The 20636-nt window shown below is 44.2% G+C and overlaps 1 protein-coding gene across 13 annotated transcripts in view; it reads right to left on the reverse strand.

Moving 5' to 3' along the window:
• Positions 1–1383: 1383 nt before the first annotated feature.
• SCML4 (Scm polycomb group protein like 4) overlaps positions 1384–20636 on the reverse strand; it is a 134450-nt gene continuing 115197 nt past the window's right edge. For 7 of the 13 annotated variants that reach the window (XM_023727627.1, XM_023727623.1, XM_023727622.1 and 4 more), the window contains 3 exons: positions 8919–9064; positions 2432–2536; positions 1384–1991 (listed from right to left, as the gene is read on the reverse strand). In XM_023727627.1, the coding sequence (XP_023583395.1) occupies positions 1896–1991; positions 2432–2536; positions 8919–9064 (347 nt within the window). In that variant the 3' untranslated portion in view covers positions 1384–1895. Of the gene's footprint in view, positions 1992–2431; positions 2537–3054; positions 6323–8918; positions 9065–20636 lie in introns of those variants that run through there. The other 6 variants (XR_002823312.1, XR_002823311.1, XM_023727625.1 and 3 more) reach the window with 6 other exon arrangements.

Genomic DNA, 20636 nt, shown 5'->3' on the forward strand with positions numbered 1-20636 from the left:
TGAGCACAAAATGTACTTGGGCTTGAGTTCATTAACTGCAAAACCGTTTCATAAATTCATAGCAGACCATGTTTGTTTTTCTATCATCACTCATAATAGCTTGTTTAAATGAAAGCTTCTTTAGTTCGTTACATTACCAATGAGTACAATGAAAAGATAGGGCCTCAGAGTCACATGGAGTCTTTTTCACAGTTGTTAATGAGGTGTGAGGTTTTACAGGTTCATTCACACAAGCTTACATAACTCATCAGCTTATGTGACCACAGTCAGATTTACAGCTGCACTGAAAATTCTTCTAGGACACCCAATTTTTTGTGTGTGTGAGCCCCCACAAATTCCACTGATGAATCAAATGGCCATGACCTGTGTGTATTTCTATATTTATATGAAGTCTCTGCTCCTCTATCAGAATGCGGCGGAGGCTTTCACTGGGATTACTCGCCGGTGTCAGCTTGTCTTATGGATGTGGTTACCACATGGACAAGCTCTCTTAAAAAGAGAGAGATTTCAGTGTTGGCTTCATCTCAAACGTCTGTGTCTGATTCACAGACATCTGTGTCTCCCTGAGAAATAATTTTTTCACAACCAGAGCAGTCCAACAGAGAAATAAGCTACTTCCTATGGGAGTGAACTACCCACGACTGGAATCTCAGGGCTGTGGGGAAGATGTTCCAGCACTGGGTGGGGAGGTAGAGCCTTCCTGAGATTTGAGGACGTGACATTTATGATGGAGGTAGCCTTTAGTCGCACATGGTTACAGTAAAATGACACCTAGTGAGGGGTCTGTTATTTCACAGTGAGCTGTGTGAAGAAGCAAGTCTTTTGGCGTGTTTGTGTTCGAAAGGAGGACTCAATGGAAGATGTTTGTGTGGGTCTTTGCAACAAGCATCTAGTGCATGAAACCAGTGTTAAGGCTCAGTCCATATGGTCGAAGTAAAGAGCAGAGGATGGTGCCGTGACTGCCCGGAGAAGAATCTAAGTGCTATATTTGGACCTTTGGACAGAAAGATGCTGCTGCCCCCACACTGTCTGGCATCATTATTTAGATGACTGCTAAGCCAGCTCTTGGATATGTTCTCCACTGCTCTCACCCCCACCCCACCCCACCCAAATCAACTCTGAGTACAGCACACTTGACTGACCTGAGGGAGGGATCATTCTTAAACTCAGTGCTAAGTGTGAAGGGAAACCCCAGGCTTGTTTGTGTAGGATTTTAAGAGCACAGGTCTGAGGTTCTGCTTGGGAAAGCAGAGAATAAAAAAAGAAAATAAAAAAGCCAAATTCTCCTCTAAAAAATGTGCTTTTGCCCATAACTCCTTCCAAGTTAGGAGAGTTTCTGGAAACCTGGGAGAACCGAAGCGAGCGTTCTTCTCAACTACAGTGTTTTTGTGGAGTCCATGTGTGATAATAGCACTGTAACCACAAAGGAATTTACCACAGGAAGTATCCCAGCTGTGGCTTATTAGCATTAGAACAAATTACACAAAGCAAATTGTTAGCAGACATGTTTCCATAATATTTAACTGGTGGCAATAAATAAGAGCGATTCTCTCTCAAGTACATGCTAGATTTCCAAAAATCCAGCTTCCAATTGTCCGTGAAGGAATTGTCTTTGACTAGGACAACCTTTGCAGGGGATGGCACTCTGGAAGCTGAGGTTCCTAGCCCACTTCCCTTTGCAATGCAGCCAGGAGTCAGGCTGGAAGCACAGGTGGTATGCACATGTAGCGGGAGCTGCTGCTGGGGCTGACATCGCCACGCAGGAACAGGAAACAGCATCTCTGGACAGCCCACCATCTGCTGGATTCGCCTATAGGGTTCTCAGTGTGGCCCTCTTGTGTTGCTGGGGAATCCAATGCACATAGCAAGACATCAGAAAAGTTCTTGGAGTATATTTATGACAATAAATAACTCACACTTTCTCCTTCACAAAATACTGCAGCTTTTTTTAAAATAATTATCTGCTCCTTCGTGATCTTCTGCCTTGTTATCTGATGTTAAAAAAAAAAAAAAAAAAGGGAATCAAAGCCCCTCACCCTCTATTCCCCACTGGAGAAGAACTGAAAAGGTGGCCCTCAGAATAAACATCAGACAGTGCTCATTTTTTTGTTCACACGTATGAAAACCTGGTTATTTCTTTAGAAAGAAAGCAGAATATTTCTATCTTTCAAGACTTCTTGCAATGACTAAATGTGAGTCCCTCATTATCTCTGGACCTTTTCAATTATCTTCAGAGATGTGACAAAATTCTCTGAAAATAATCTCAAAAATTATTTTTAAAAAATTATTTTAATTAAAAAAGTAAGAAATATTCTATACAGCACATAAATACGAAAATTCGTTATTGCAGCTTAAAGGGTTGGGAACATGAGAAGAGCTTCTCTTTTATTGCTTTCCTAAGAAATTTATAATTTTATCCTCCCTTCCTCACCGGTTTCCTCCTCAAGCAAGCCAAAGGTAGCTCGGTATTCCTTCCCGATGCATTTTGATTTCTCATTTGCTTTTCCTGTGGAGCTCCTTCATTCCTTTTCTCCGGCTGAAAGTAAAAATAGTTGGCAACCCTGCTGAAGGGAAATCACGGGAGTCCAGAGTACTCTCTGGCAGGCACTAAACAAAGTCCTCAAGAGAGCTTTTCCCTCACCAGTGGGTTCCTTGGGGAGGCCCCATAGAAACCCATAGTCACAAGAAACCACAGGCGTGGCACCTCCAGTCAGCCTCCTGAGGGGGCAAGTCCAGAACTTCAGCACCAGCCAGCTCACGCAGCTGCCCCCAGGGCACCCTTTGTGGCATAAGCCAGGACACCTAGTAGTAACAGCAGGTACAAAGACTAGAGAAGGCTGCCTCTGTGTTACCAAGGATGATTTGTAAAGGGGAGAGACAGTTTAAACCAAGTAAATGTGAGAGCTGATAGACTCCCAGCTACTTCTAAAGCTTTTCCAACTACAGCATCAGGAGACACAAAGACAAAACCCCCATCTTTTACCTGAAGTCTTCACAAAGAGAATAATGGGCTTCATAAAACATTTAAAATGCCTTAGGCAGTAGAATTGTCTCTTGATTTTTTTTTTTTTTTTTTAAAGTGTTTAACAGACAAGTGTAATTGGAAATGTTTGGAACATGAATGCACGTGCTTGCACGCGGACGCACACACACACACATACATACACACACTCTAATTTGGAATTATGCAAGACTATATCATTATTTGCTGCCACCTGAAGCAAAGCTACTGCAATGGAATAACAAGTACGATATTTGTACAAGTGTGAGGCCTCCAAGTAAGCCCTCATTTGGAGGAGAATGACACACGTGGCCTGCCTTTTTAAGGTCTGTTTAGGGGAAATGGCCTGGCATGTTTTACATTTGCTAAGCTATTTAGCTGCCTGGTTTGACAAGATTTTTGAGAGGGGTGAAAATTAATTGTAATTGCAGTATTGCTATAATAATTTGGTTGGCTAATTACATTTCAGTGCAAAAACAGCCAAGGAAGAATTTTCTCCCCGGGTTATAGTCTTTGATATGGCAGCATTCATTTTAAGAGTAATGAGATTTTTAAAGTCAAACCTTAAATACCATGACTTCAGCAAGCTGTCCTGCTTAAAGTTTAATGCAAAATGAGATAGCACCTCCGTGAGAGCAGTTCCATGTGAATGTGGAGACAGTTTCCTCCTAGACTTGAGATGGGAAAATATCTTTCTCCTGAAAACAAGTCAAAGTTTCTCTTCGACATCGTTTGGGACTGGTTGTCATTTTGGAGCACCATGTTTGTGTTTTTGTAGTGAGGGAGGCACTAGTGAGGTTGGGGAGGAAGTTTTGAAAGCTTAGTACCGAAAGTTATTAAATGAGGTATATGTTGATGGAGGTGTCCTTGGGTGACTCAAACAATTAACACGCTCTGTTGCTGACCGAAAGTTGGGAGGTTCAAGTCCACCCAGAGGCACCTGGGAAGAAAGCCCTGGTGATCTACTTCTGAAAAATCAGCCGTTGAAAACCCTATGAAGCATAGTTCTACTCTGACATACATAGGGGCACCATATTTGGAATCGACTTGACAGCAACTGATTTATGTTGATGGAAGAGGCACCACAATATTAGGGGACTGAGCAAAAACAATGGGGCAGAAAACAGGTTGTCCTGGGATTTTTCTGAGTCTCACTGTTTTCAGACTGGCAGTTCGGAATATAAACTGTCTGTGGCTTTTTGAGGGAAGTTATCTAACTCCAGCCCAGCCATGAGCACTTATGACTAACAAAACTTTGGTGAACAGAGTTTGTTTATCTCTTCAAAACTTGAAGACTGTCCTAAGCCTGATTCATGGTAGTTTCGTCATGTGCTGCTGAAGCCAACAGTCAGCTCCTTCACAACCTGAAAACTCAGGCTCAGGGCAGTGGGCAGTTTTCGGACATGCTTCTCTTGCTCTTCTCTGTTGTGTGCTAAGACTAGACTCCCTTTGTTTGTTTAAAAAGGATGTTGCTCTGATGTGCTTTCTCAACAATCCTTCATCAAAGGGGATCTAGCGGCATAGAGCAAAATATTTCTTATGGTCTTCAACTAAGTTCTAACTGATTTCTAGAGGGTCACTATGCAAATTCTATCCGGGGTGCCCTCAAGGTTGTACAGGTGGTGTTCTGCGCAAGGACGCCCAGCTGAGGGGTGAGGGAGCTGAGATGCCACCTTGCTCCACTGGCCAGCTGAGACATCTGCTCAGCCACAGCCCAGAGGAATATGTGCCTTTTCTAATTCAGATTTGGGCCAAGAGAGGTCTTGAGTTTGCCTTGACCCTTACCTTCCCAGACAGTGCAAAGTCTCATGTTCATCCCCTCACTTCCAGCACTATGAATGTTCTTTAAGGAAGAAGATGTACCTATGGCAAAGGTGAATTCATCATTTCAAAGATATGTTCCCTGTTCAGAGAGAGAGAGGAATTAAAAAGAGAAACGGGGAGAGAGAAAGGAGAAGGATAAAAAGAACAGAGAAGAGGTTGCCCTTCTGCGTAGTAAACTGTGGATTCATTGGGCTGCCTCTAGGCACAGCTGCAGAGAGGTAGAACATCAATTTTTTTTCTATTACTCCATGGTGAGAAAAGAAAACCTATTTGTAATTGAATTAAACTCAATAATAGCATGGCCGTGTATTTGTTGAGGACTAGAAAAATTAGCCACAGATACAACTACATAACCCAGCAATGTAACTAGAAAATCAACTTCCCCATTTTCAAAGCTTAGTTGAGACACTGTTCTTTTTCTTTTTTAAAAGAAGCACCCGTGGCTAAATGTCAGTAAGACTCTTCAGCGTGCCAGTGTGACGCCTCAGTAAGGACTCTGGAAAGGAAGAGACTCCAAAGTCCCATCTGGGAAGAGGGTGCTTCCAAATTCTTGCCTTTGCTGCTTGTGCATCAGTCAGTCAGTAAAGATTGGATATGAACTAGAACCTCCCGGAAGGTGGTTTCTTCCCAAGTTGCAATCTGTGGTGCTGACTGTAGAAAAAATTCCCTATTTTTATGCAGGCCAGATCTTATTCACAAAAGCCCTAACTCATCCACTGAGTAGAGAATAATGATGCTGCTGCAGTCAGTAAGCGTCCTGAAATTTCATTAGCCGTCTGCCCTCTAGTGGCGCAACACAGTACTTCAGACAACTAGAAGGAGGGCTGGGGAGGAGGTGTTTTTCTTCTCTTTTAGAGAGCAAAAGAATTCAAGTTTTCCAGATAGTGCAAGGTGAGGCAGTCAACCTCAGAAGACAGCTTCCAGGGCTTAGTCCGGCAAGGCTCACACTGAATAGGTCCCCAGGTGAGAGTTAAAGACAGGTGGTACCGCAGTGGACATTCTGCAGGGATTAAGGTCCTTCTCCTCACATCCTTTGAATCCTCCAGGGCTCTGCTTGGGCGATAGCATTCAGTTCCCACTTTCTCATTAGAAAAATAAGACTCGCTCTAAGAGCAAACAACATACTAGGAACGTTAAAAAGAATAGGCTTTTTGTAAGTTTTTGGCAAATCATTAATGCAGAGGAGCCTTTCAAAAGAGCCATATTGAATATTTAAAAAGGCAAAGATGCACAAGTTTTATAAAACGGCCAAGTCTTTATGGTTGTTATTTTTAAGAGGAGAATCTATTCCGTGATGGTGGCTGGATGTTGGTAAGGCAGAAAAAGACCTTGAGATCTGTTGTCTGGATTTTGTCTCTATCTTTAAAAACTTCAGAACTTGGCTTGCTTCAGCTTGTCAATATGGTAGCAGAGTTTCAGTGCAGGTCCGAGCTTCAGGCCTAGGTATTTCATAATCATGTCACTCTTCAGCAACAGTAGAGCATTGCCATCAATCTCCTGGTGGAATGGGATCAGAAAAAAGAAAATCCAGAAGAAGGTCAGAGTAATTAAATAGTGGCTTAGTTTGAGGTCATGGTCAGGGGATGAGATAATGGCATATGGATTTATTTAGATGGCATATTCTCTTTGTCTCAGGGCAAGATCTTCTTAATAAAACAAAATACCACTTAAAACAAAAAATACTAGGTGCTCGTTTTCCCACTGTCTCCCTGGGGTCATTTGATACAGTGGACTTTTCATATTCCTACACTACCATCATTGGAAGAACCAGATATAGCCCACCCACATTCCCAATATCCTACGTACAATGTTATCTTCTCATTCAAACTAGGGTTAAAGGAGCAAGGAGCATCTTCCATTAGACCTTGAAACTAGCAGTTACCTTTCCATTCCAAATGTTAGTATGAGGCCCTGACTTCATCCATCACCCTAATGTCTTGTCTCTTTCCTCAGTAGACCTGCCTACCTTTAGCTGTTTACCAAACTGGATTTCAAGAGTTTTTTTTTTTTTTCCCTGTCAGTAATACTAGGCAGCATGCAACTTAGTAACACACCTTCTTCATCTCCAGGGTTTAGCATAAACCTAGCAAGGCTGGGTTTCCTCACTGCCTCACCTTTAGTGCTATTTTCAGGTCACTAAAGACAAATAGTGGAAATTTTGGGTGCTCAGGTGGGGAGAAGAGGCACAGCTATAGAACTCATCTAAATGTGGAAGGGTCACCAGTCTCTCTCATTCAGCTATCCATCCATCCATCCATCCATCCATCCATCCATCCATCCATCCATCCATCCATCCGTCCGTCCATCCATCCGTTTAGCCAGTCATCCAGCATCGATGGAGCACCTATTCTGTGTCACTCATTCTCCATGTCCTTGACAAAATGGCAGAGTGAGCAAAACTCATCTGTGGGCCACTCCCAGGAGCCTAATTTCCTAATGTTTTCTCTTTACTTCGCCTCCTAGACTTCCACCATCTTCTACCATCCTAGAAGAGCACCAGGCCGCCTCCACCCAAATCTGTCTAAACATAACTCAGTCTGTGGTTCTTGGTCTCAAGGCCCTGTTAGGTGAGGTCAAATATATCCCTAATAAAATGTGAGTGGTGGGTTAGAGGAGGCTTTCTAAGACCTTCCTCAGATGTGAGAGCATGATTTCTATAACAGAATCACCTGAAGTGAGAGGCAGGAAGGAAAAAATAATGGATGCAGAATAATGTCCTCCTCCCCAAAGATGTCTCTGTCCTAATATCCAGACCCTGAGGATATGTTGGAAACCCCGGTGGTGTAGTTGTTAAGAGTTCGGCTGCTAACCAAAAGGTTGGCAGTTCGAGTCCATCAGGTGCTCTTTGGAAACCCTATGGGGCAGTTCTACTCTGTCCTATGGGGTTGCTACGACTCGGAATTGACCTGACGGCAATGGATTTTTGGGTTTGGGTGGATATGTTAAGTTGTGTGGCAAAAAGGAATTAAGGTTCTAGAAGGAATTAAGGCTGCTAATCAGTTGACCTTAAAATAGGGAGATAAACATAGATTAGCAGGGGGTAGAGGGATATAATCACAAGAGTCCTTAAAAGAAAAGAGGGAATCAGAAGCAAGAACCAGAGAGATGGCAGTCTGAGAAGGACTCTGCCTGTCATTACTGGCTTTGAAAATGGGGGCAGGGGGCAGTGAGCCAAGTAATGAGGAAAGGGATTCTCCCTCAAGTTCCCAGAAATGGACACAGCCTTGCTGGCACCTTGATCTTAGCCCGGTGAGACTCGTGTCAGACTTAGGACCCACTAAACTGTAAGATAATAAGTTTATGTTGTCTTAGGCAGAAAGTTTGTGGTAATTTGTTACAACAGCAATGGGAAAGTAACACAGTAAGTGTGGCAGGTGAAGTGTTAATTACCTTTTTTTTTTTTTATTTACTGTCTTTATATATTTCAGAATCTCCTGAATGAATATAATAATACCTACCTAATAAGAGCTAAGATCCCTGGGTGGAGCAAATGGTTTGCACTTAACTACTAACCTAAATGTTGGCAGTTTGGACCCACCCAGCAGCAATGCAGAAGAAAGACCTGGTGATCTGCTTCTGTAAAGATTACAGCCAAGAAAACCCTATGGAGCAGTTTTACTCTGTAACACATGGGGTCGCCGTGAGTCAGAATCCACTTGACAGAAATGGGTTGGGTTGGGTTTGGTTTTGGTTTAATAGAGCTATCTACAAGCCAGACACTGCTGAGTACTTTATGTACATTTTCTCATTAGGAAATGGGCACAATCACAGTTTGCCTGGACTACTGTAAGTGCACTGTAAATGTTTGCGGAATGCACAGACAGACGATAATGGGCGGGAAAACCGGCACTCTTGATAAAGGCCAACGGGAGGAAACTGAAGGGACAAACACCCCTAGAGAATAGAATCAAGTGGTTGTTCTGCTCTGAGGAGCCTGTGGCTCTGTCTGACCTCTCACCTCTGGCTCACTTGAGCTTTGCCCTTAGGGCTTAGTTCAGTTGGCCCAGCAGCCCCCAGCTCCCTCAACCACGCCCTTCTTCCACAATCGCTCCCCTCCCACCCTCATCTAGGCCATGGCCCACCCCTCACATACATGCTTTCTGAAGAGCTCCACGTGAGGCCCCAAAGCCTGAGGGTCGGCATCTTTCACGAACCAGACCACATCCTCCACTGTCCAAGTGGAGGGGTTCCTGTTCCTGGGCCGCCTGGCGTCCTGTCCATCTGGAGAAAGGCTTGAGGCTGGATGGAACGAGCATAGAGACGGAGACCGTGAGACAGTGGGATTAGGGACTCCCCACCTGCCTGCATGCTGCCTGCCCTCACCTGGCCTGGGAGGGGTTTCCTCAGGCCCCTGGAGTCCAAGCTGTGAGCGGCTATCCTTGTCTGTGAGACACCTGGCTTCAGGAGCCTGGTACACGGGAGGCCTCTCCTGGAGAAAGCACCCGCCTCCCCTCCCTGCCATTTACTCAAAAGATCTCTGCTCTCCCAGGAAACAAAGCATTAGAATATGAATTTCTTCAAAAGTCTGAAACTCACCATCTGTAAAATCGCAATGCTCTCTACCTGAAAGAAGCCCTGGTGGTGCAGTGGTTAAGCACTTGGCTGCTAACTGAAAGGTTGGTGGTTCAAACCCACCAGCCGCTCCGCGGGATGAAGATAAGGCAGTCTACTTCCATAAAGATTACAGCCTTGGAAACCGTATGGGGCAGTGCCACTCTGTTCCTATAGGATCAAAATTAAGTCGACAGCAACGGGTGTGGTTTGGTTTTTCTACCCGGAAAGGCAATTATGAGGACCGAAATTAGATCATGCCTGGACCATGGCTAACTGTGTCAGATGCTCAACAGAGGGAAGGTGGCCCCCTGCCTGCCCCCTCACTCTCCTGCATACCCTCTGTCTGGGGCCAAATGCTTGGTATGGCCAAATGCTTCCCTTCTCCACCTTTCGCTGGTGCTTTTGCTTCTCTTCAAAAAACCAGTTGCTGTCAAGTTGACTCTGACTCACGGCAGCCTCATTTGTGTCAGAGTAGAACTGCGCTCCATAGAGTTTTCAATGTCTGATTTTTCGGAAGTAGATTGCCAGGCCTTTCTTCTGAGGTGCCTTGGGTGGACTCAAACTGCCAGACTTTTGGTTAGCAGCTGAGTGCATTAACTGTTTGCACCACCCAGGGGCTCCTTGCTCCTCTCTAGAAGGCATTTACCTTCCCTCCTTTCTGCTGAAGTCCACCCGCTGCCAAAGCTCTGGTAAAGCCCAGCTCCTTCACCAGCAGTATTTCTCTGCTCCTTGCCACCTGGATGCCACCTTCTTCTCTCTTTAATCCTGAGATTTTGGTTTGTCCTTCTCTTAAGATGCTTTCTATATTCCCCCTTGTATTACAGTTATATGTGTACTTGTCTGTAACCTTAAATTTCCTGAGGATTCTCTTTTTCACCACCCCACAATTTGCTGAGTACCTTCTCTGTGCCAGGCCCTGTGCAAAGTGTTTAGTGAATAAGACAAACATGACCTTCTCATCACAGGATTCCACCGTGACTCTGACTATCGTAAATATATTTGTAAATATGTGTTCAGTAAATATAAAATGAATCCATGCGCTTTGCAGAAACAGTATAGGTAACTTATACAAAAGGCTCCTGTGGGCAATCCGTAGTCCTATTCTAAGACTAGAAAACAGTCGCGGCTCTGAGCATGAAGCAGCTTCCCTACAGAGCAGTTCTGAGTTCGAAGTTGAGAAGCCCTCCCTTCTGGTTCCTTTCTTTTATGTCAAGACGCAGTCATCTTCTACCATCTTTTTGCCTCCTCCTTTTAATGTGCTTGAGAAGTACATGGCGCCCCACTAGTGCTGAGAAACATACAGCATCATATTTCCAAGTCTGTCCCAAATATATATTTGGTTGAGAACTGGATTTCTTTTGAGATTCTTCCTGCCTTTTCCTGGTTGGGCCTGGAAGGGTCCCATAAGGTGGTTTGGCACAGGCCATTTTGTTGGGAAACTGCTGATGCAGCCAGGAGCCATCTGAATGCTGATGCCTGCTTTTATTAGGGATGATTTCACTCCATTTAAAGACATCTGCACTCAACATGGGGACAAGGAATCACGGAAATCCCATTTGCCTTTGGATTCCACCCTATCAGAGCATCCGCGCTAATCAGAGTGATAATAGATGCTCTGATTACAAAGGCTGGAAGTCTTTAGTGCCAAGAATGATTTTAGAGTGATCAGAGCAGAGGTCAAGTCTAATTTCCTGTATTTGACAGGAAGAAAAATAAAAAACGAAAAACAGACAGGCCAATGAACAGGATCATTCACGGGAGCCTGAGGTCCTCTGAGTAAGGTCAGGGCAATTCTTACCCATTGCCACAGCCACTGGTGCTGAGCAAGGGGCTGGTTTGTACGTAAGGAGGAGGGTCTCAGGGTGATCGTGGAGGAGGGAAGGAGACAACTGAGTTGGGAAAGTGGGCTCCATTCCTGGCACCTGGTTTTGTTGTGGGTATTTTTTGCTTTTCCAGCATGGAGCGGCTGTAGCCGAAGCCTGGCTCAGGAGCCTTTCTCTGAGGGGGCCTTTTAGTCATACAACACAGAGCAGCAGGAAGCCTAAGCCACACCTCGAGAGCTGCTCACGATCCAAAGCACATAAACTTGCCCTAGGAGGAAGAAAAATGGAACTTTCCAATGACAGGTTTGTAAAGGCTTTGCAGCATTTGTGCTCACAGAGCTAATAAATACACGAGCTCCCCCAAGCTGCTGCAAGGGTGTCAGGAAGACAGATGGGTTCAGGCTGACACAGCCAGGGCAGGCAGATGTGACAGGTCAATGGTAAGACATGAAGGATGGGAAAATGTCTTGCACCTAAACGCAAAGAACATGCACCGTGCTTGGCAAATGCATTTATGAGAAGGCAGCATTCTCAAGCATGGAGGACTTCGCGCCTGGTGGTGTCCGTTCACTGCCAGAGACCCCTGAAAGGTGAAACCGAGTTTTGAATGGATGTATAGTTAAATACTGATTAGTTTTGCGTTTTTTTTTTTTCTTCCTAAAGCCGAACTCACGTTTACCAGAAATAGAATGACAGTGAATCAGTGCTGAAAAGCAAACCCGGACATTTTCACAGCGCAGGTCTGTGAGCCTCTCTCTGTCTGACACATTCCCACAAGCATGTACATAATTTCCCCTTTGCTCATTCATAATTCAGGAAGAACTTTTCAGCTCACAATAGAGTCATGTGGAAGAGCAGAATGAGCAATGAGCTGGGAGTTGGAAATCCCTACCATCCACTGTGGGTGCATCCCCTTTGTAAAATAACGGTGTTTGGAATGATCTCAGGAGTCCCTGGGTGGTGCATATAGTTAAGCACCCAGCTACTAGCCTAAAGGTTGGTGGTTCAAGTCCACCCAGAGGAATCTTGGAAGAAAGGCCTGGTGAACTGTTTCCAAAAAATCAGCCATTGAAAATCTATGGACCCCAGTTCTACTCTGACATACATGGGGTCACCACGAGTTGGAGTTGACTCAACAGCAACTAGTTTGGTTTTTTGGTTTGGAATTCATCTCCAAGGTTCGTTCCACCTATGATGCTTTATGATCCTTTTACACCACAGGCTGTCCTGAGCAACGCTCAGGGAGAGTTACCGTCTTATGCATCTGAAGCTTCATCAGTGTGTCCAAGTGTGAAACACTGACTAAAGAGCGAAAGGCCAGACTTCTAGTCCTTCCTGGCTCTGATCACTCTCTATGCATCTCAATATCTTCATCTAGAAAGTGGGAATATTATTTCTTGCTTCATAAGAGCATCGTAAGGATTAAATGTGTGGCTCTAGGCTGGAGCCTGACATCTGGAATGGAAGCCCATCAGTCTCCAACTAAGAGGGACCCGTCTGTGTCCTTCAGGCTGCTGCAAGCTCCTCAGCTCTCTCAGTCTCTCTGGCAGCTGGAACTGGATGAGTGAGGATGGGGTGAAGAGAAGGGGATGGTGGGTCATTCTCAGCTCCTCCAAGTGACTCACTCCCTGTAGAATGCATTCTTCCTAGAAACAAGGCCACGTAGAGTGTGTGAGGTACCCAGGCTAGCCCACAATCTGCGCAAAATTAGGTGCGCTTGAAACAGTGTAATTTTCCATCGTTTCTATTGCAAGAATGTTTAAGACACTGTGAGGTGAGAGAGATACAAGTGAAGAAAGCATGATCAATCCTTAGATTTTAATCACGTTTTTCTTTTAATTATTCAAGGACAGCCAGCCAGCCTGTGTGAGAAGGGAGGATGCTTCCAGAGATGGGAGAGACCACAGGCTTGAAGTCAGGTTGAGCTGGACTGGATTCCTTCTCTGCTACCAGCAGTTTGATGTCTGCAGGGAAACCTCTGGTTATTTGCCCTCCCTGCCACCCCTCCCCAGCCAGCTCTTGCTTCCCATGTCAGCTGGCGCCACTGTCACTTCTCTGGGAAGCCTTTCTTGACTTCCAAGAGTAGGATCATCTGATTCTCTCATAGCATCCATACTTTTCCCTTGGAGAAATAATCACAGTTGTAATTAAATTTGTGCAATAATTTAACATTTGTCTTTCTGAAATTGCAAACTCTAAGACAACAGGGACCACATCTGTCAGTTCTCAGGTCCATCCTTGCAGCTGAGATGGGCACCTGGCATACTGTGCTCAGTCTCTGTTGACTAGGACTGAAGCCTCTCTGAGTCTTAGTTTCCTCACCTATAAAGCACCTACCTTGTTGGGCTATTGTGAGGACTGTTTGGGATTATGTTGTAAAATATTCAATAGTAAGAATTAATCAAAAGGTAGGTACTATTCTTATTATTATTATATGTTATCCCATAAATGACCAGTAGATTCATCTTTCTAAATCCCATGGCCATCAGCTCACTTCATGTTCAAAAATACCTGGTTTCCGATTACCCACAGAATAAAGCTTGAGCTGGACAAGGACTCCAAGGAACCTTCCAGTCAGTTTCCTTCAGTGTCCTGTACTTCTCCCAAATGAGTAACCTGGCTCTTTTGGAAACCCTGGTGGCATAGTGGTTAAGAGTTTGGCTGCTAACCAAAAGGTCAGCAGTTCAAATCCACCAGGTGCTCCTTGGAAACGCTATGGGGCAGTTCTACTCTGTCATATAGAGTCACTATGAGTTGGAATCAACTCGATGGCAATGGATTTGTTGTTTTTTGTTTGTTTGTTTTCTGGTCACCATGTTTGGTTCATTTCGTCCCCCTCAAATAAAGCACTATCCCTATTCTTTGTTTTCTAGCTGAATTGTCTCTTTCAGCCAAGGCCATACCCTATCAAAGCAAAATCCAACTCACAGGAAACATTTGAGTTGTAATAACAAGGTCAGATTTACTTTGTTTCTTGATTCTGACTCCTGCAGCTCAGACCTAATTGTGATTGGGAATTCTATAGCATGTCCTGTTACAGGCAAAATTCTGAAAGCTTTAGTCATCTGAAACATCTTAATAGTGCTTGGTGATTATTTCTGAGCTAAGAGACGGGGAAGAGCTCTCATATTTTCACCTGAGTAGCAGCAAAAACCAGGGAAATGTCTCCTGTGAGCACACCCCCTTCAGAGTCCCCTGGCAGAAGCAACAGGTATGATTTATCAAGAAAGCAGGAGGCCAGGTAGGTGTTCACATAAGCGAGGAGGCTGAGAGGTTTGTCATGTCACTTGTAGCTACCCTCCTGCCTGCAGCCTTGTGTGGCTTTCTGGCTTATGTGGTTTTAAACCCTTCTGATTTGCATAGGGGAAAAGTCCATTTTCCACAGGGGAAAAGGCCATTTCTAGGTGCCTTTCAGGGTTTCTGACTTGGGTCAAACCGTCGTAAAGAGGTGTGGTTTCTTGGTGCCAACTGCCTTCACTTGGGATACAATTTCAGAGCAGTACTGAGCACCTCTGGGTGGAGGGGCCGGCAGCAGACCCCTATGTGAGACATGGGAGAGGAGGCCAGGGGCTTTCTCTCCCACTTTAATATACTGCCATTCAGTTCAGCATGGCTTATGTCCATGGTTTCCAAACATTTTCAGCTGTGCAAGCTTTGTTCAAGCAACACATACATGGAACCCCACTCTGCCATTGTAAAGAGGCAAAGGAGAGGGGGGTGGGGGCTAGGGTCCTATCTGCTCTCTTCCCTTCTTCCTCATCCCCTAGAAACCCAGAGGGAAGCCTGAGAACCATTTAGCACGTTTTGAAAATTCCTGAGGTAGTATTGAAAGAAACAGGCTTTGGAGTCCATTAAAGTCAAAACCTGGCTCAGCACATGACTTACCTTCTTTTGATCACTTTCTTCTGTAAATTGAATATAATAATACCTATTTCTTTTAAAAAATAAATTATACACATATAACATAATAAATTATAATTAATGTGTGTGAAGTATCTGGCCCATAGTAGGCGTTCAATAAACAGCAATTTACTACAAGCCCCTTTGCTGGGGCTGTGGGGATTCAAACATGAATAAGAGACCTCATGAACATGAGTGCCTGGTCTCTATTACAGGTCAGGATACAGTAAGTGCTAGAGGAAATAACTAAAAAAAAATTCCACAGGAGGAGGGAGGAGGGAGTGTTTCTAATTAGGTGTGGCTGAGACTGCCTGTTGCCTACCCAACATCTTTTTTCTACTTCTTCTTTTGTAATGTTGTTGTGTGCTGAAGAGTCGATTTTGACTCATAGCTACCGCATGTGACAGAGCAGAACTGCCTCAGAGGGTTTTCTTGGCTGTAATCTTTAGGGAAGCTAATTGTCAGGTCTTTTCTCCCACGGAGTGGCTGGTGGGTTCCAATTGCCAACCTTTTGGTTAGCAGTTGAGCACTTAACCACTGTGCCACTAGGGCTTTTCTTTCTTTTGTAATTAAAAAAAAAAAAAGAAAAACAAACCCATTGCCGTCAAGTCGATTCCAACTCATAGCGACCCTATAGGACAGAGTGGAACCGCCCGGTAGGGTTTCCAAGGAGCTCCTGGTGGATTTAAACTGCCGACCTTTTGGTTAGCAGCCATAGCTCTTAACCACTAGCCACCAGGGATTCCTTCTTTTGTAATACAGTCCCTGATTTTCAGCTGGCTCCTGGTTGCCTAGAATTAAAACCACGTTTCCCAGCTCCCCCTGTAGCTAATGGTCATGTGACTAAGTTCTAGCCAACGAAATGCAAGCAAAAGTGGAAACCTCTTCCAGAGATGCCGGCACTGCCCTCTCCTCCCCCGCCTTACCCACCCACTCCCTTCATCTTACTACTGAGAATGTGGATGAATGGCTAGTTTTTTCCACTTTCTGTGGTTCCATTAAGCATCCTGGTTAAAAGGAATCTTTGGAGGATTAAAGAGTTAATGTACCAACAAAGGGTGAATAATTTCATTTTTCTTCATCAGGCTCATAAAGGCTCAACAACAATCTTCAACTGCTCCACCTGCAGCAGCTTTACTCCAAGCAGGCAGAATGGCTTTGTGATTTTTAAATACCCCACAGCCCCATGAGGCCCTGCTGATTAGGAGCAATTGTGATTTTCAGAGTATCGGGCAAAAGTCTCTCTAATATGGCTAAATAATTAAAAAAAAAAAAAATAGACAACCAATATTCAGGATACAGTTGGTGATTTGCTTGGAAAGGAAGACAGCAGGCCCTGATGGGTTCAGTTTCTCTCATCTCACCAAAGGTCCTGAGAGGCAGAAGTCATGAGCTACTGAGGCTTTCCTGGGGTACAACTAGGTATAATCCCAGGGGAACAAAGAGCTGGGTGGTGATGAAAATGAAGGACAGGAGGGTTGTCGAGGCGGGGATGGGGAGGGTTTTCCAGGGCTCAGCTGAAAGGAGGCAGTGAGGGACTGGGGGGAGGGGAGCAGAAAGTACTTTGAGATCTTTTGAAGAGTCCTGGGTTCCGCTAACCCAGGGCCACCAGAAAGATTGAGATGGGGCAGGTAATTCTTGAACAAGTGACAGAAGTTCTTTCCAGCCAAACAGTGCCTCCCTCATACTGCTTGAAATTCTGTGCTTAAGACATCGGGCCTGAAATTTCACCACGTAGATAATCTTGGGGGACAGTGGTGGTTCAGTGGTAGAATTCTTGCCTTCCATGAGGAGACCTGGGTTTGATTCCCAGCCAATGTTCCTTGTGCACAGCCACCACCCATCTATCAGTGGAGGCTCATGTGTTGCTGTGATGCTGAACGAGTTTCTGCCGAACGTCCAAACTAACACAGACTAGGAAGAAAGGCCTAGTGATCTGCTCCTGAATATCAGTCAGTGAAAACTCTATTCATTACAACAGTTCATTATGCATGGGGTCAGCATGAGCTGGGTGCTGACTCAATGACAGATAACAACAACAGATGATCTTGAGCTGGGAGGGAGTAACAATCTCCTTTTTGTAAAGTGGCAATACTCTGAGGTTGTTGTTGTAGTTAATTGCTGTGGAGTTGACTCCAACTCATGGCAACCCCATCTGTGCAGAGTAGAACTGCTCCAGAGGGTTTTCAAGGCTGTGACAGATTGCCAGGTTTGTCTTCCTAGGCACCTCTGGGTAGGTTCAACCCTCCAGCCTTTCAGGTGGTAGTCGAGCACTTAACCATTTACACCACCCAGGGATGGCATATTCTCAGGTGTATGAGTTAATAATCAGGTTGTTGTCCTGTGATCACCACTCTGAGAAAGTGGGAATTGGATTGAGAAGAGGTTGAGAGAAAGAGACATTTAGAAAGCAGATCATGTGCGGAGGCACCGGGATGAGGGTTTTGACAACCAGGAGGTAATATGAAGCCATTGGGCACCATGAGGGATCAGACACATGGATGTTTATTAAACACCTACTACGTACCAGATATCATGCTAACTCTGATAAACCTATGGAATAATTACCGCCTCTGAATTACTTGGATCACTGGTGGCGCAGTGGTTAAGAGCTTGGCTGCTAACCAAAAGGTCAGCAGTTTTGAGTCCACCAGCCGCTCCTTGGAAACCCTATGGGGCAGTTCTCTTCTGTCCTATAGGGTCACTAAGAGTTGGAATTGACTTGAGGGCAATAGATTTGGTTTTATTTCTGAATTACTTTAAGATGTTGGTTTGTTTGTACCAGGTCTTGTCCCCTTCCCTTGGTCTTAGAGATCAGAAAGAACAATGTCTCTCCCCTTTTAAAAATGGGGCTTTGCCCATCCAAATCTTCTGCCTGGCCAGATGGCCCTGCATAACAATGTCAGGGAGTAGTTTTCAGGGAACCTCTACATTCAGGCAAGAGCCCCTACAGCTGAGGGAATCTATGTCCTGCCCCTCAGAACCACCTCCCTCTTAAGCCAGGGGAAGCATGTTAGGGCAAGGCTAGTCTGAGAGGGATGAGGGTCTTTGAGGTGAGTGTGGAAGATCTTGGAATATATTAAATAGCTCATGTGTGCAGCTTGTTGGGGCCACTGGTGGAGGGATCCAAGGCTCAGAGCAGAAATGTGGCTTGCCAAAGACAACAGAGCCCGCCAGCTAAGAAGCCACAAAGGGGGAAGATGGAGACTCCATGATTCCTTGGCTTGGGGTCTTCTTTCTTCAGATGCAGAGTTGATGGACTGTGATCTGTTGAGGGCTATGTTCAAGTGATCTGTGACTACTCCAACTATTTCTATTATTGAACATTTATTAAGCTCTTTCTACGTAGTAGGCCACCACTAGTCTCTCAGCTGTGGCAATTTGTGTGTTGTTGTGATGCTGGAAGCTATGCCACTGGTATTGCAAATACCAGCAGGGTCACCCATGGTGGACAGGATTCAGCACATCTTCCAGATTAAGATGGACTAAGAAGAAGGACCTGACAATCTACTTCTAAACAATTGGCTGGAACATTATCTGATGAATAGCAGTGGAACACTGTCAGATATAGTGCCACTGATGCCAAAGATGAAGAAATTGAAGATTTTTACCAACTCCTGCAGTCTGAAATTGACCAAACATGCAATCAAGATGCATTGATAATTACTGGTGATTAGAATTCTGAAGCTGGAAACAGTAAGAATCAGAAGTTGGAAAATAGGGCATTGATGATAGAAAGAATGCTGGAGATCACATGATAGAATTTTGCAAGACTGGTGACTTATATTCATTGCAAATACCTTTTTTCACAACATAAACAGTGACTATACGTGTAGGCCTCACTGGATGGAATATACAGGAATCAAATCGTCTACATCTGTGGAAAGAGACGATGGAGAGGCTCAATATCATCAGTCAGAACAAGGACAGGGGCTGACTGCAGAACAGACCATCAATTGCTCCTATGCAAGAAAATTAAAACAAGTACATGAGAGCCACCATACAACTTTGAGTATATCTCCCTTAAATTTAGAGATAATCTCAAGAACAGATTTGATGTATTGAACATTAATGACCAAAGACCAGATGAGTTGTGGGATGATATCAAGGACATAATACATGAAGAAAGCAAAAAGTCATTAAAAAGACAGGAAAGAAAAAAAGAAAACAAAATGGATGTCAGAAGAGACTCTGAAACTTGCTCATGAACATAGAGTAGCTAAAGCGAATGGAAGGAATGGTGAAGTAAAAGAGTGAACAGAAGAGTTCAAAGGGTGGCTCAAGGAGACAAAGTAAAGTATTATATAAGGAAACGTGCAAAGACCTAGAGTTAGAAAACCAAAAGAGAAGAACACACTTGGCATTTCTCAAGCTGAAAGAACTGAAGAAGGAATTCAAGCCTCGAGTTGCAATATTGAAGGATTCTATGGGCAAAATATTGAATGATGCAGGAAGCATCAAATGAAGATGGAAGGAATACACAGAGTCAATATACCAAAAAGAACCGGTCAATGTTCAACCATTTCAGGAGGTAGCATATGATCAATAACTGATGTTACTGAAGGAAGAAGTCCAAGCTGCGCCGAACGCATTGGCAAAAAACAAGGCTCCAGGAATTAACAGAATACCAACTGAGATGTTTCAACAAATGGATGCAATGCTAGACATGCTCACTCATCTATGTCAAGAAATTCGGAAGACTGCTAACTGGCCAGTCGACTGGAAGAGATCCATATTTGTGCGCATTCTTAAGAAAGGTGATCCAATAGAATGCAAAAATTATCAAACAATATCATACACAAGTACAATTTTGCTGCAGATAATTCAAAAAGGGTTGCAGCAGTACATTGACAAGGAACTGCCAGAAATTCAAGCCAGATTCAGAAGAGGACGTGAAATGAGGGATATAATTGCTGATGTCAGATAGATCTTACCTGAAAGCAGAGAATACCAGAAAGAAGTTTACCTCTGTTTTATTGACTATGCAAAGACATTCGACTGTATGGATCATAGCAAACTATGGATAACATTGTGAAGAATGGGAATTCCAGAACACTTAATTGTGCTCATGAGGAACCTGTACAAAGATCAAAAGGCAGTTATTCAAACAGAACAAGGGGATACTGTACGGTTTAAAGTCAGGAAAGGTGTGTGCCAGGGTTGTATCCTTTCATCATAGTTATATAACCTGTATGCTGAGCAAATAATCTGAGAAGCTGGGCTATGTAAAGAAGAATGGGGCATCAGGATTGGAGGAAGACTCATTAACAACCGGCATTATGCAGATGACACAACCTTGCTTGCTGAAAGAGAAGAGGACTTGAGCGTTTACTGATAAAGATCAAAGACTACAGCCTTCAGTATGGATTACACCTCAGCATAAAGAAAACAAAAATCTTATGGAACAGAATTAAGAACCCAGGGGTAAATCCATCCACCTACAGTCACTTGATCTTCAACAGAGGACCAAAGTCAATCAAATGGGGAAAAGATAGCCTTTTTAACAAATGGTACTGGCAAAACTGGATGTCTAT

This window comes from Trichechus manatus, unplaced genomic scaffold (assembly GCF_000243295.1).
Source record: "Trichechus manatus latirostris isolate Lorelei unplaced genomic scaffold, TriManLat1.0 scaffold00017, whole genome shotgun sequence".
NCBI classification, from domain to species: domain Eukaryota; kingdom Metazoa; phylum Chordata; class Mammalia; order Sirenia; family Trichechidae; genus Trichechus; species Trichechus manatus.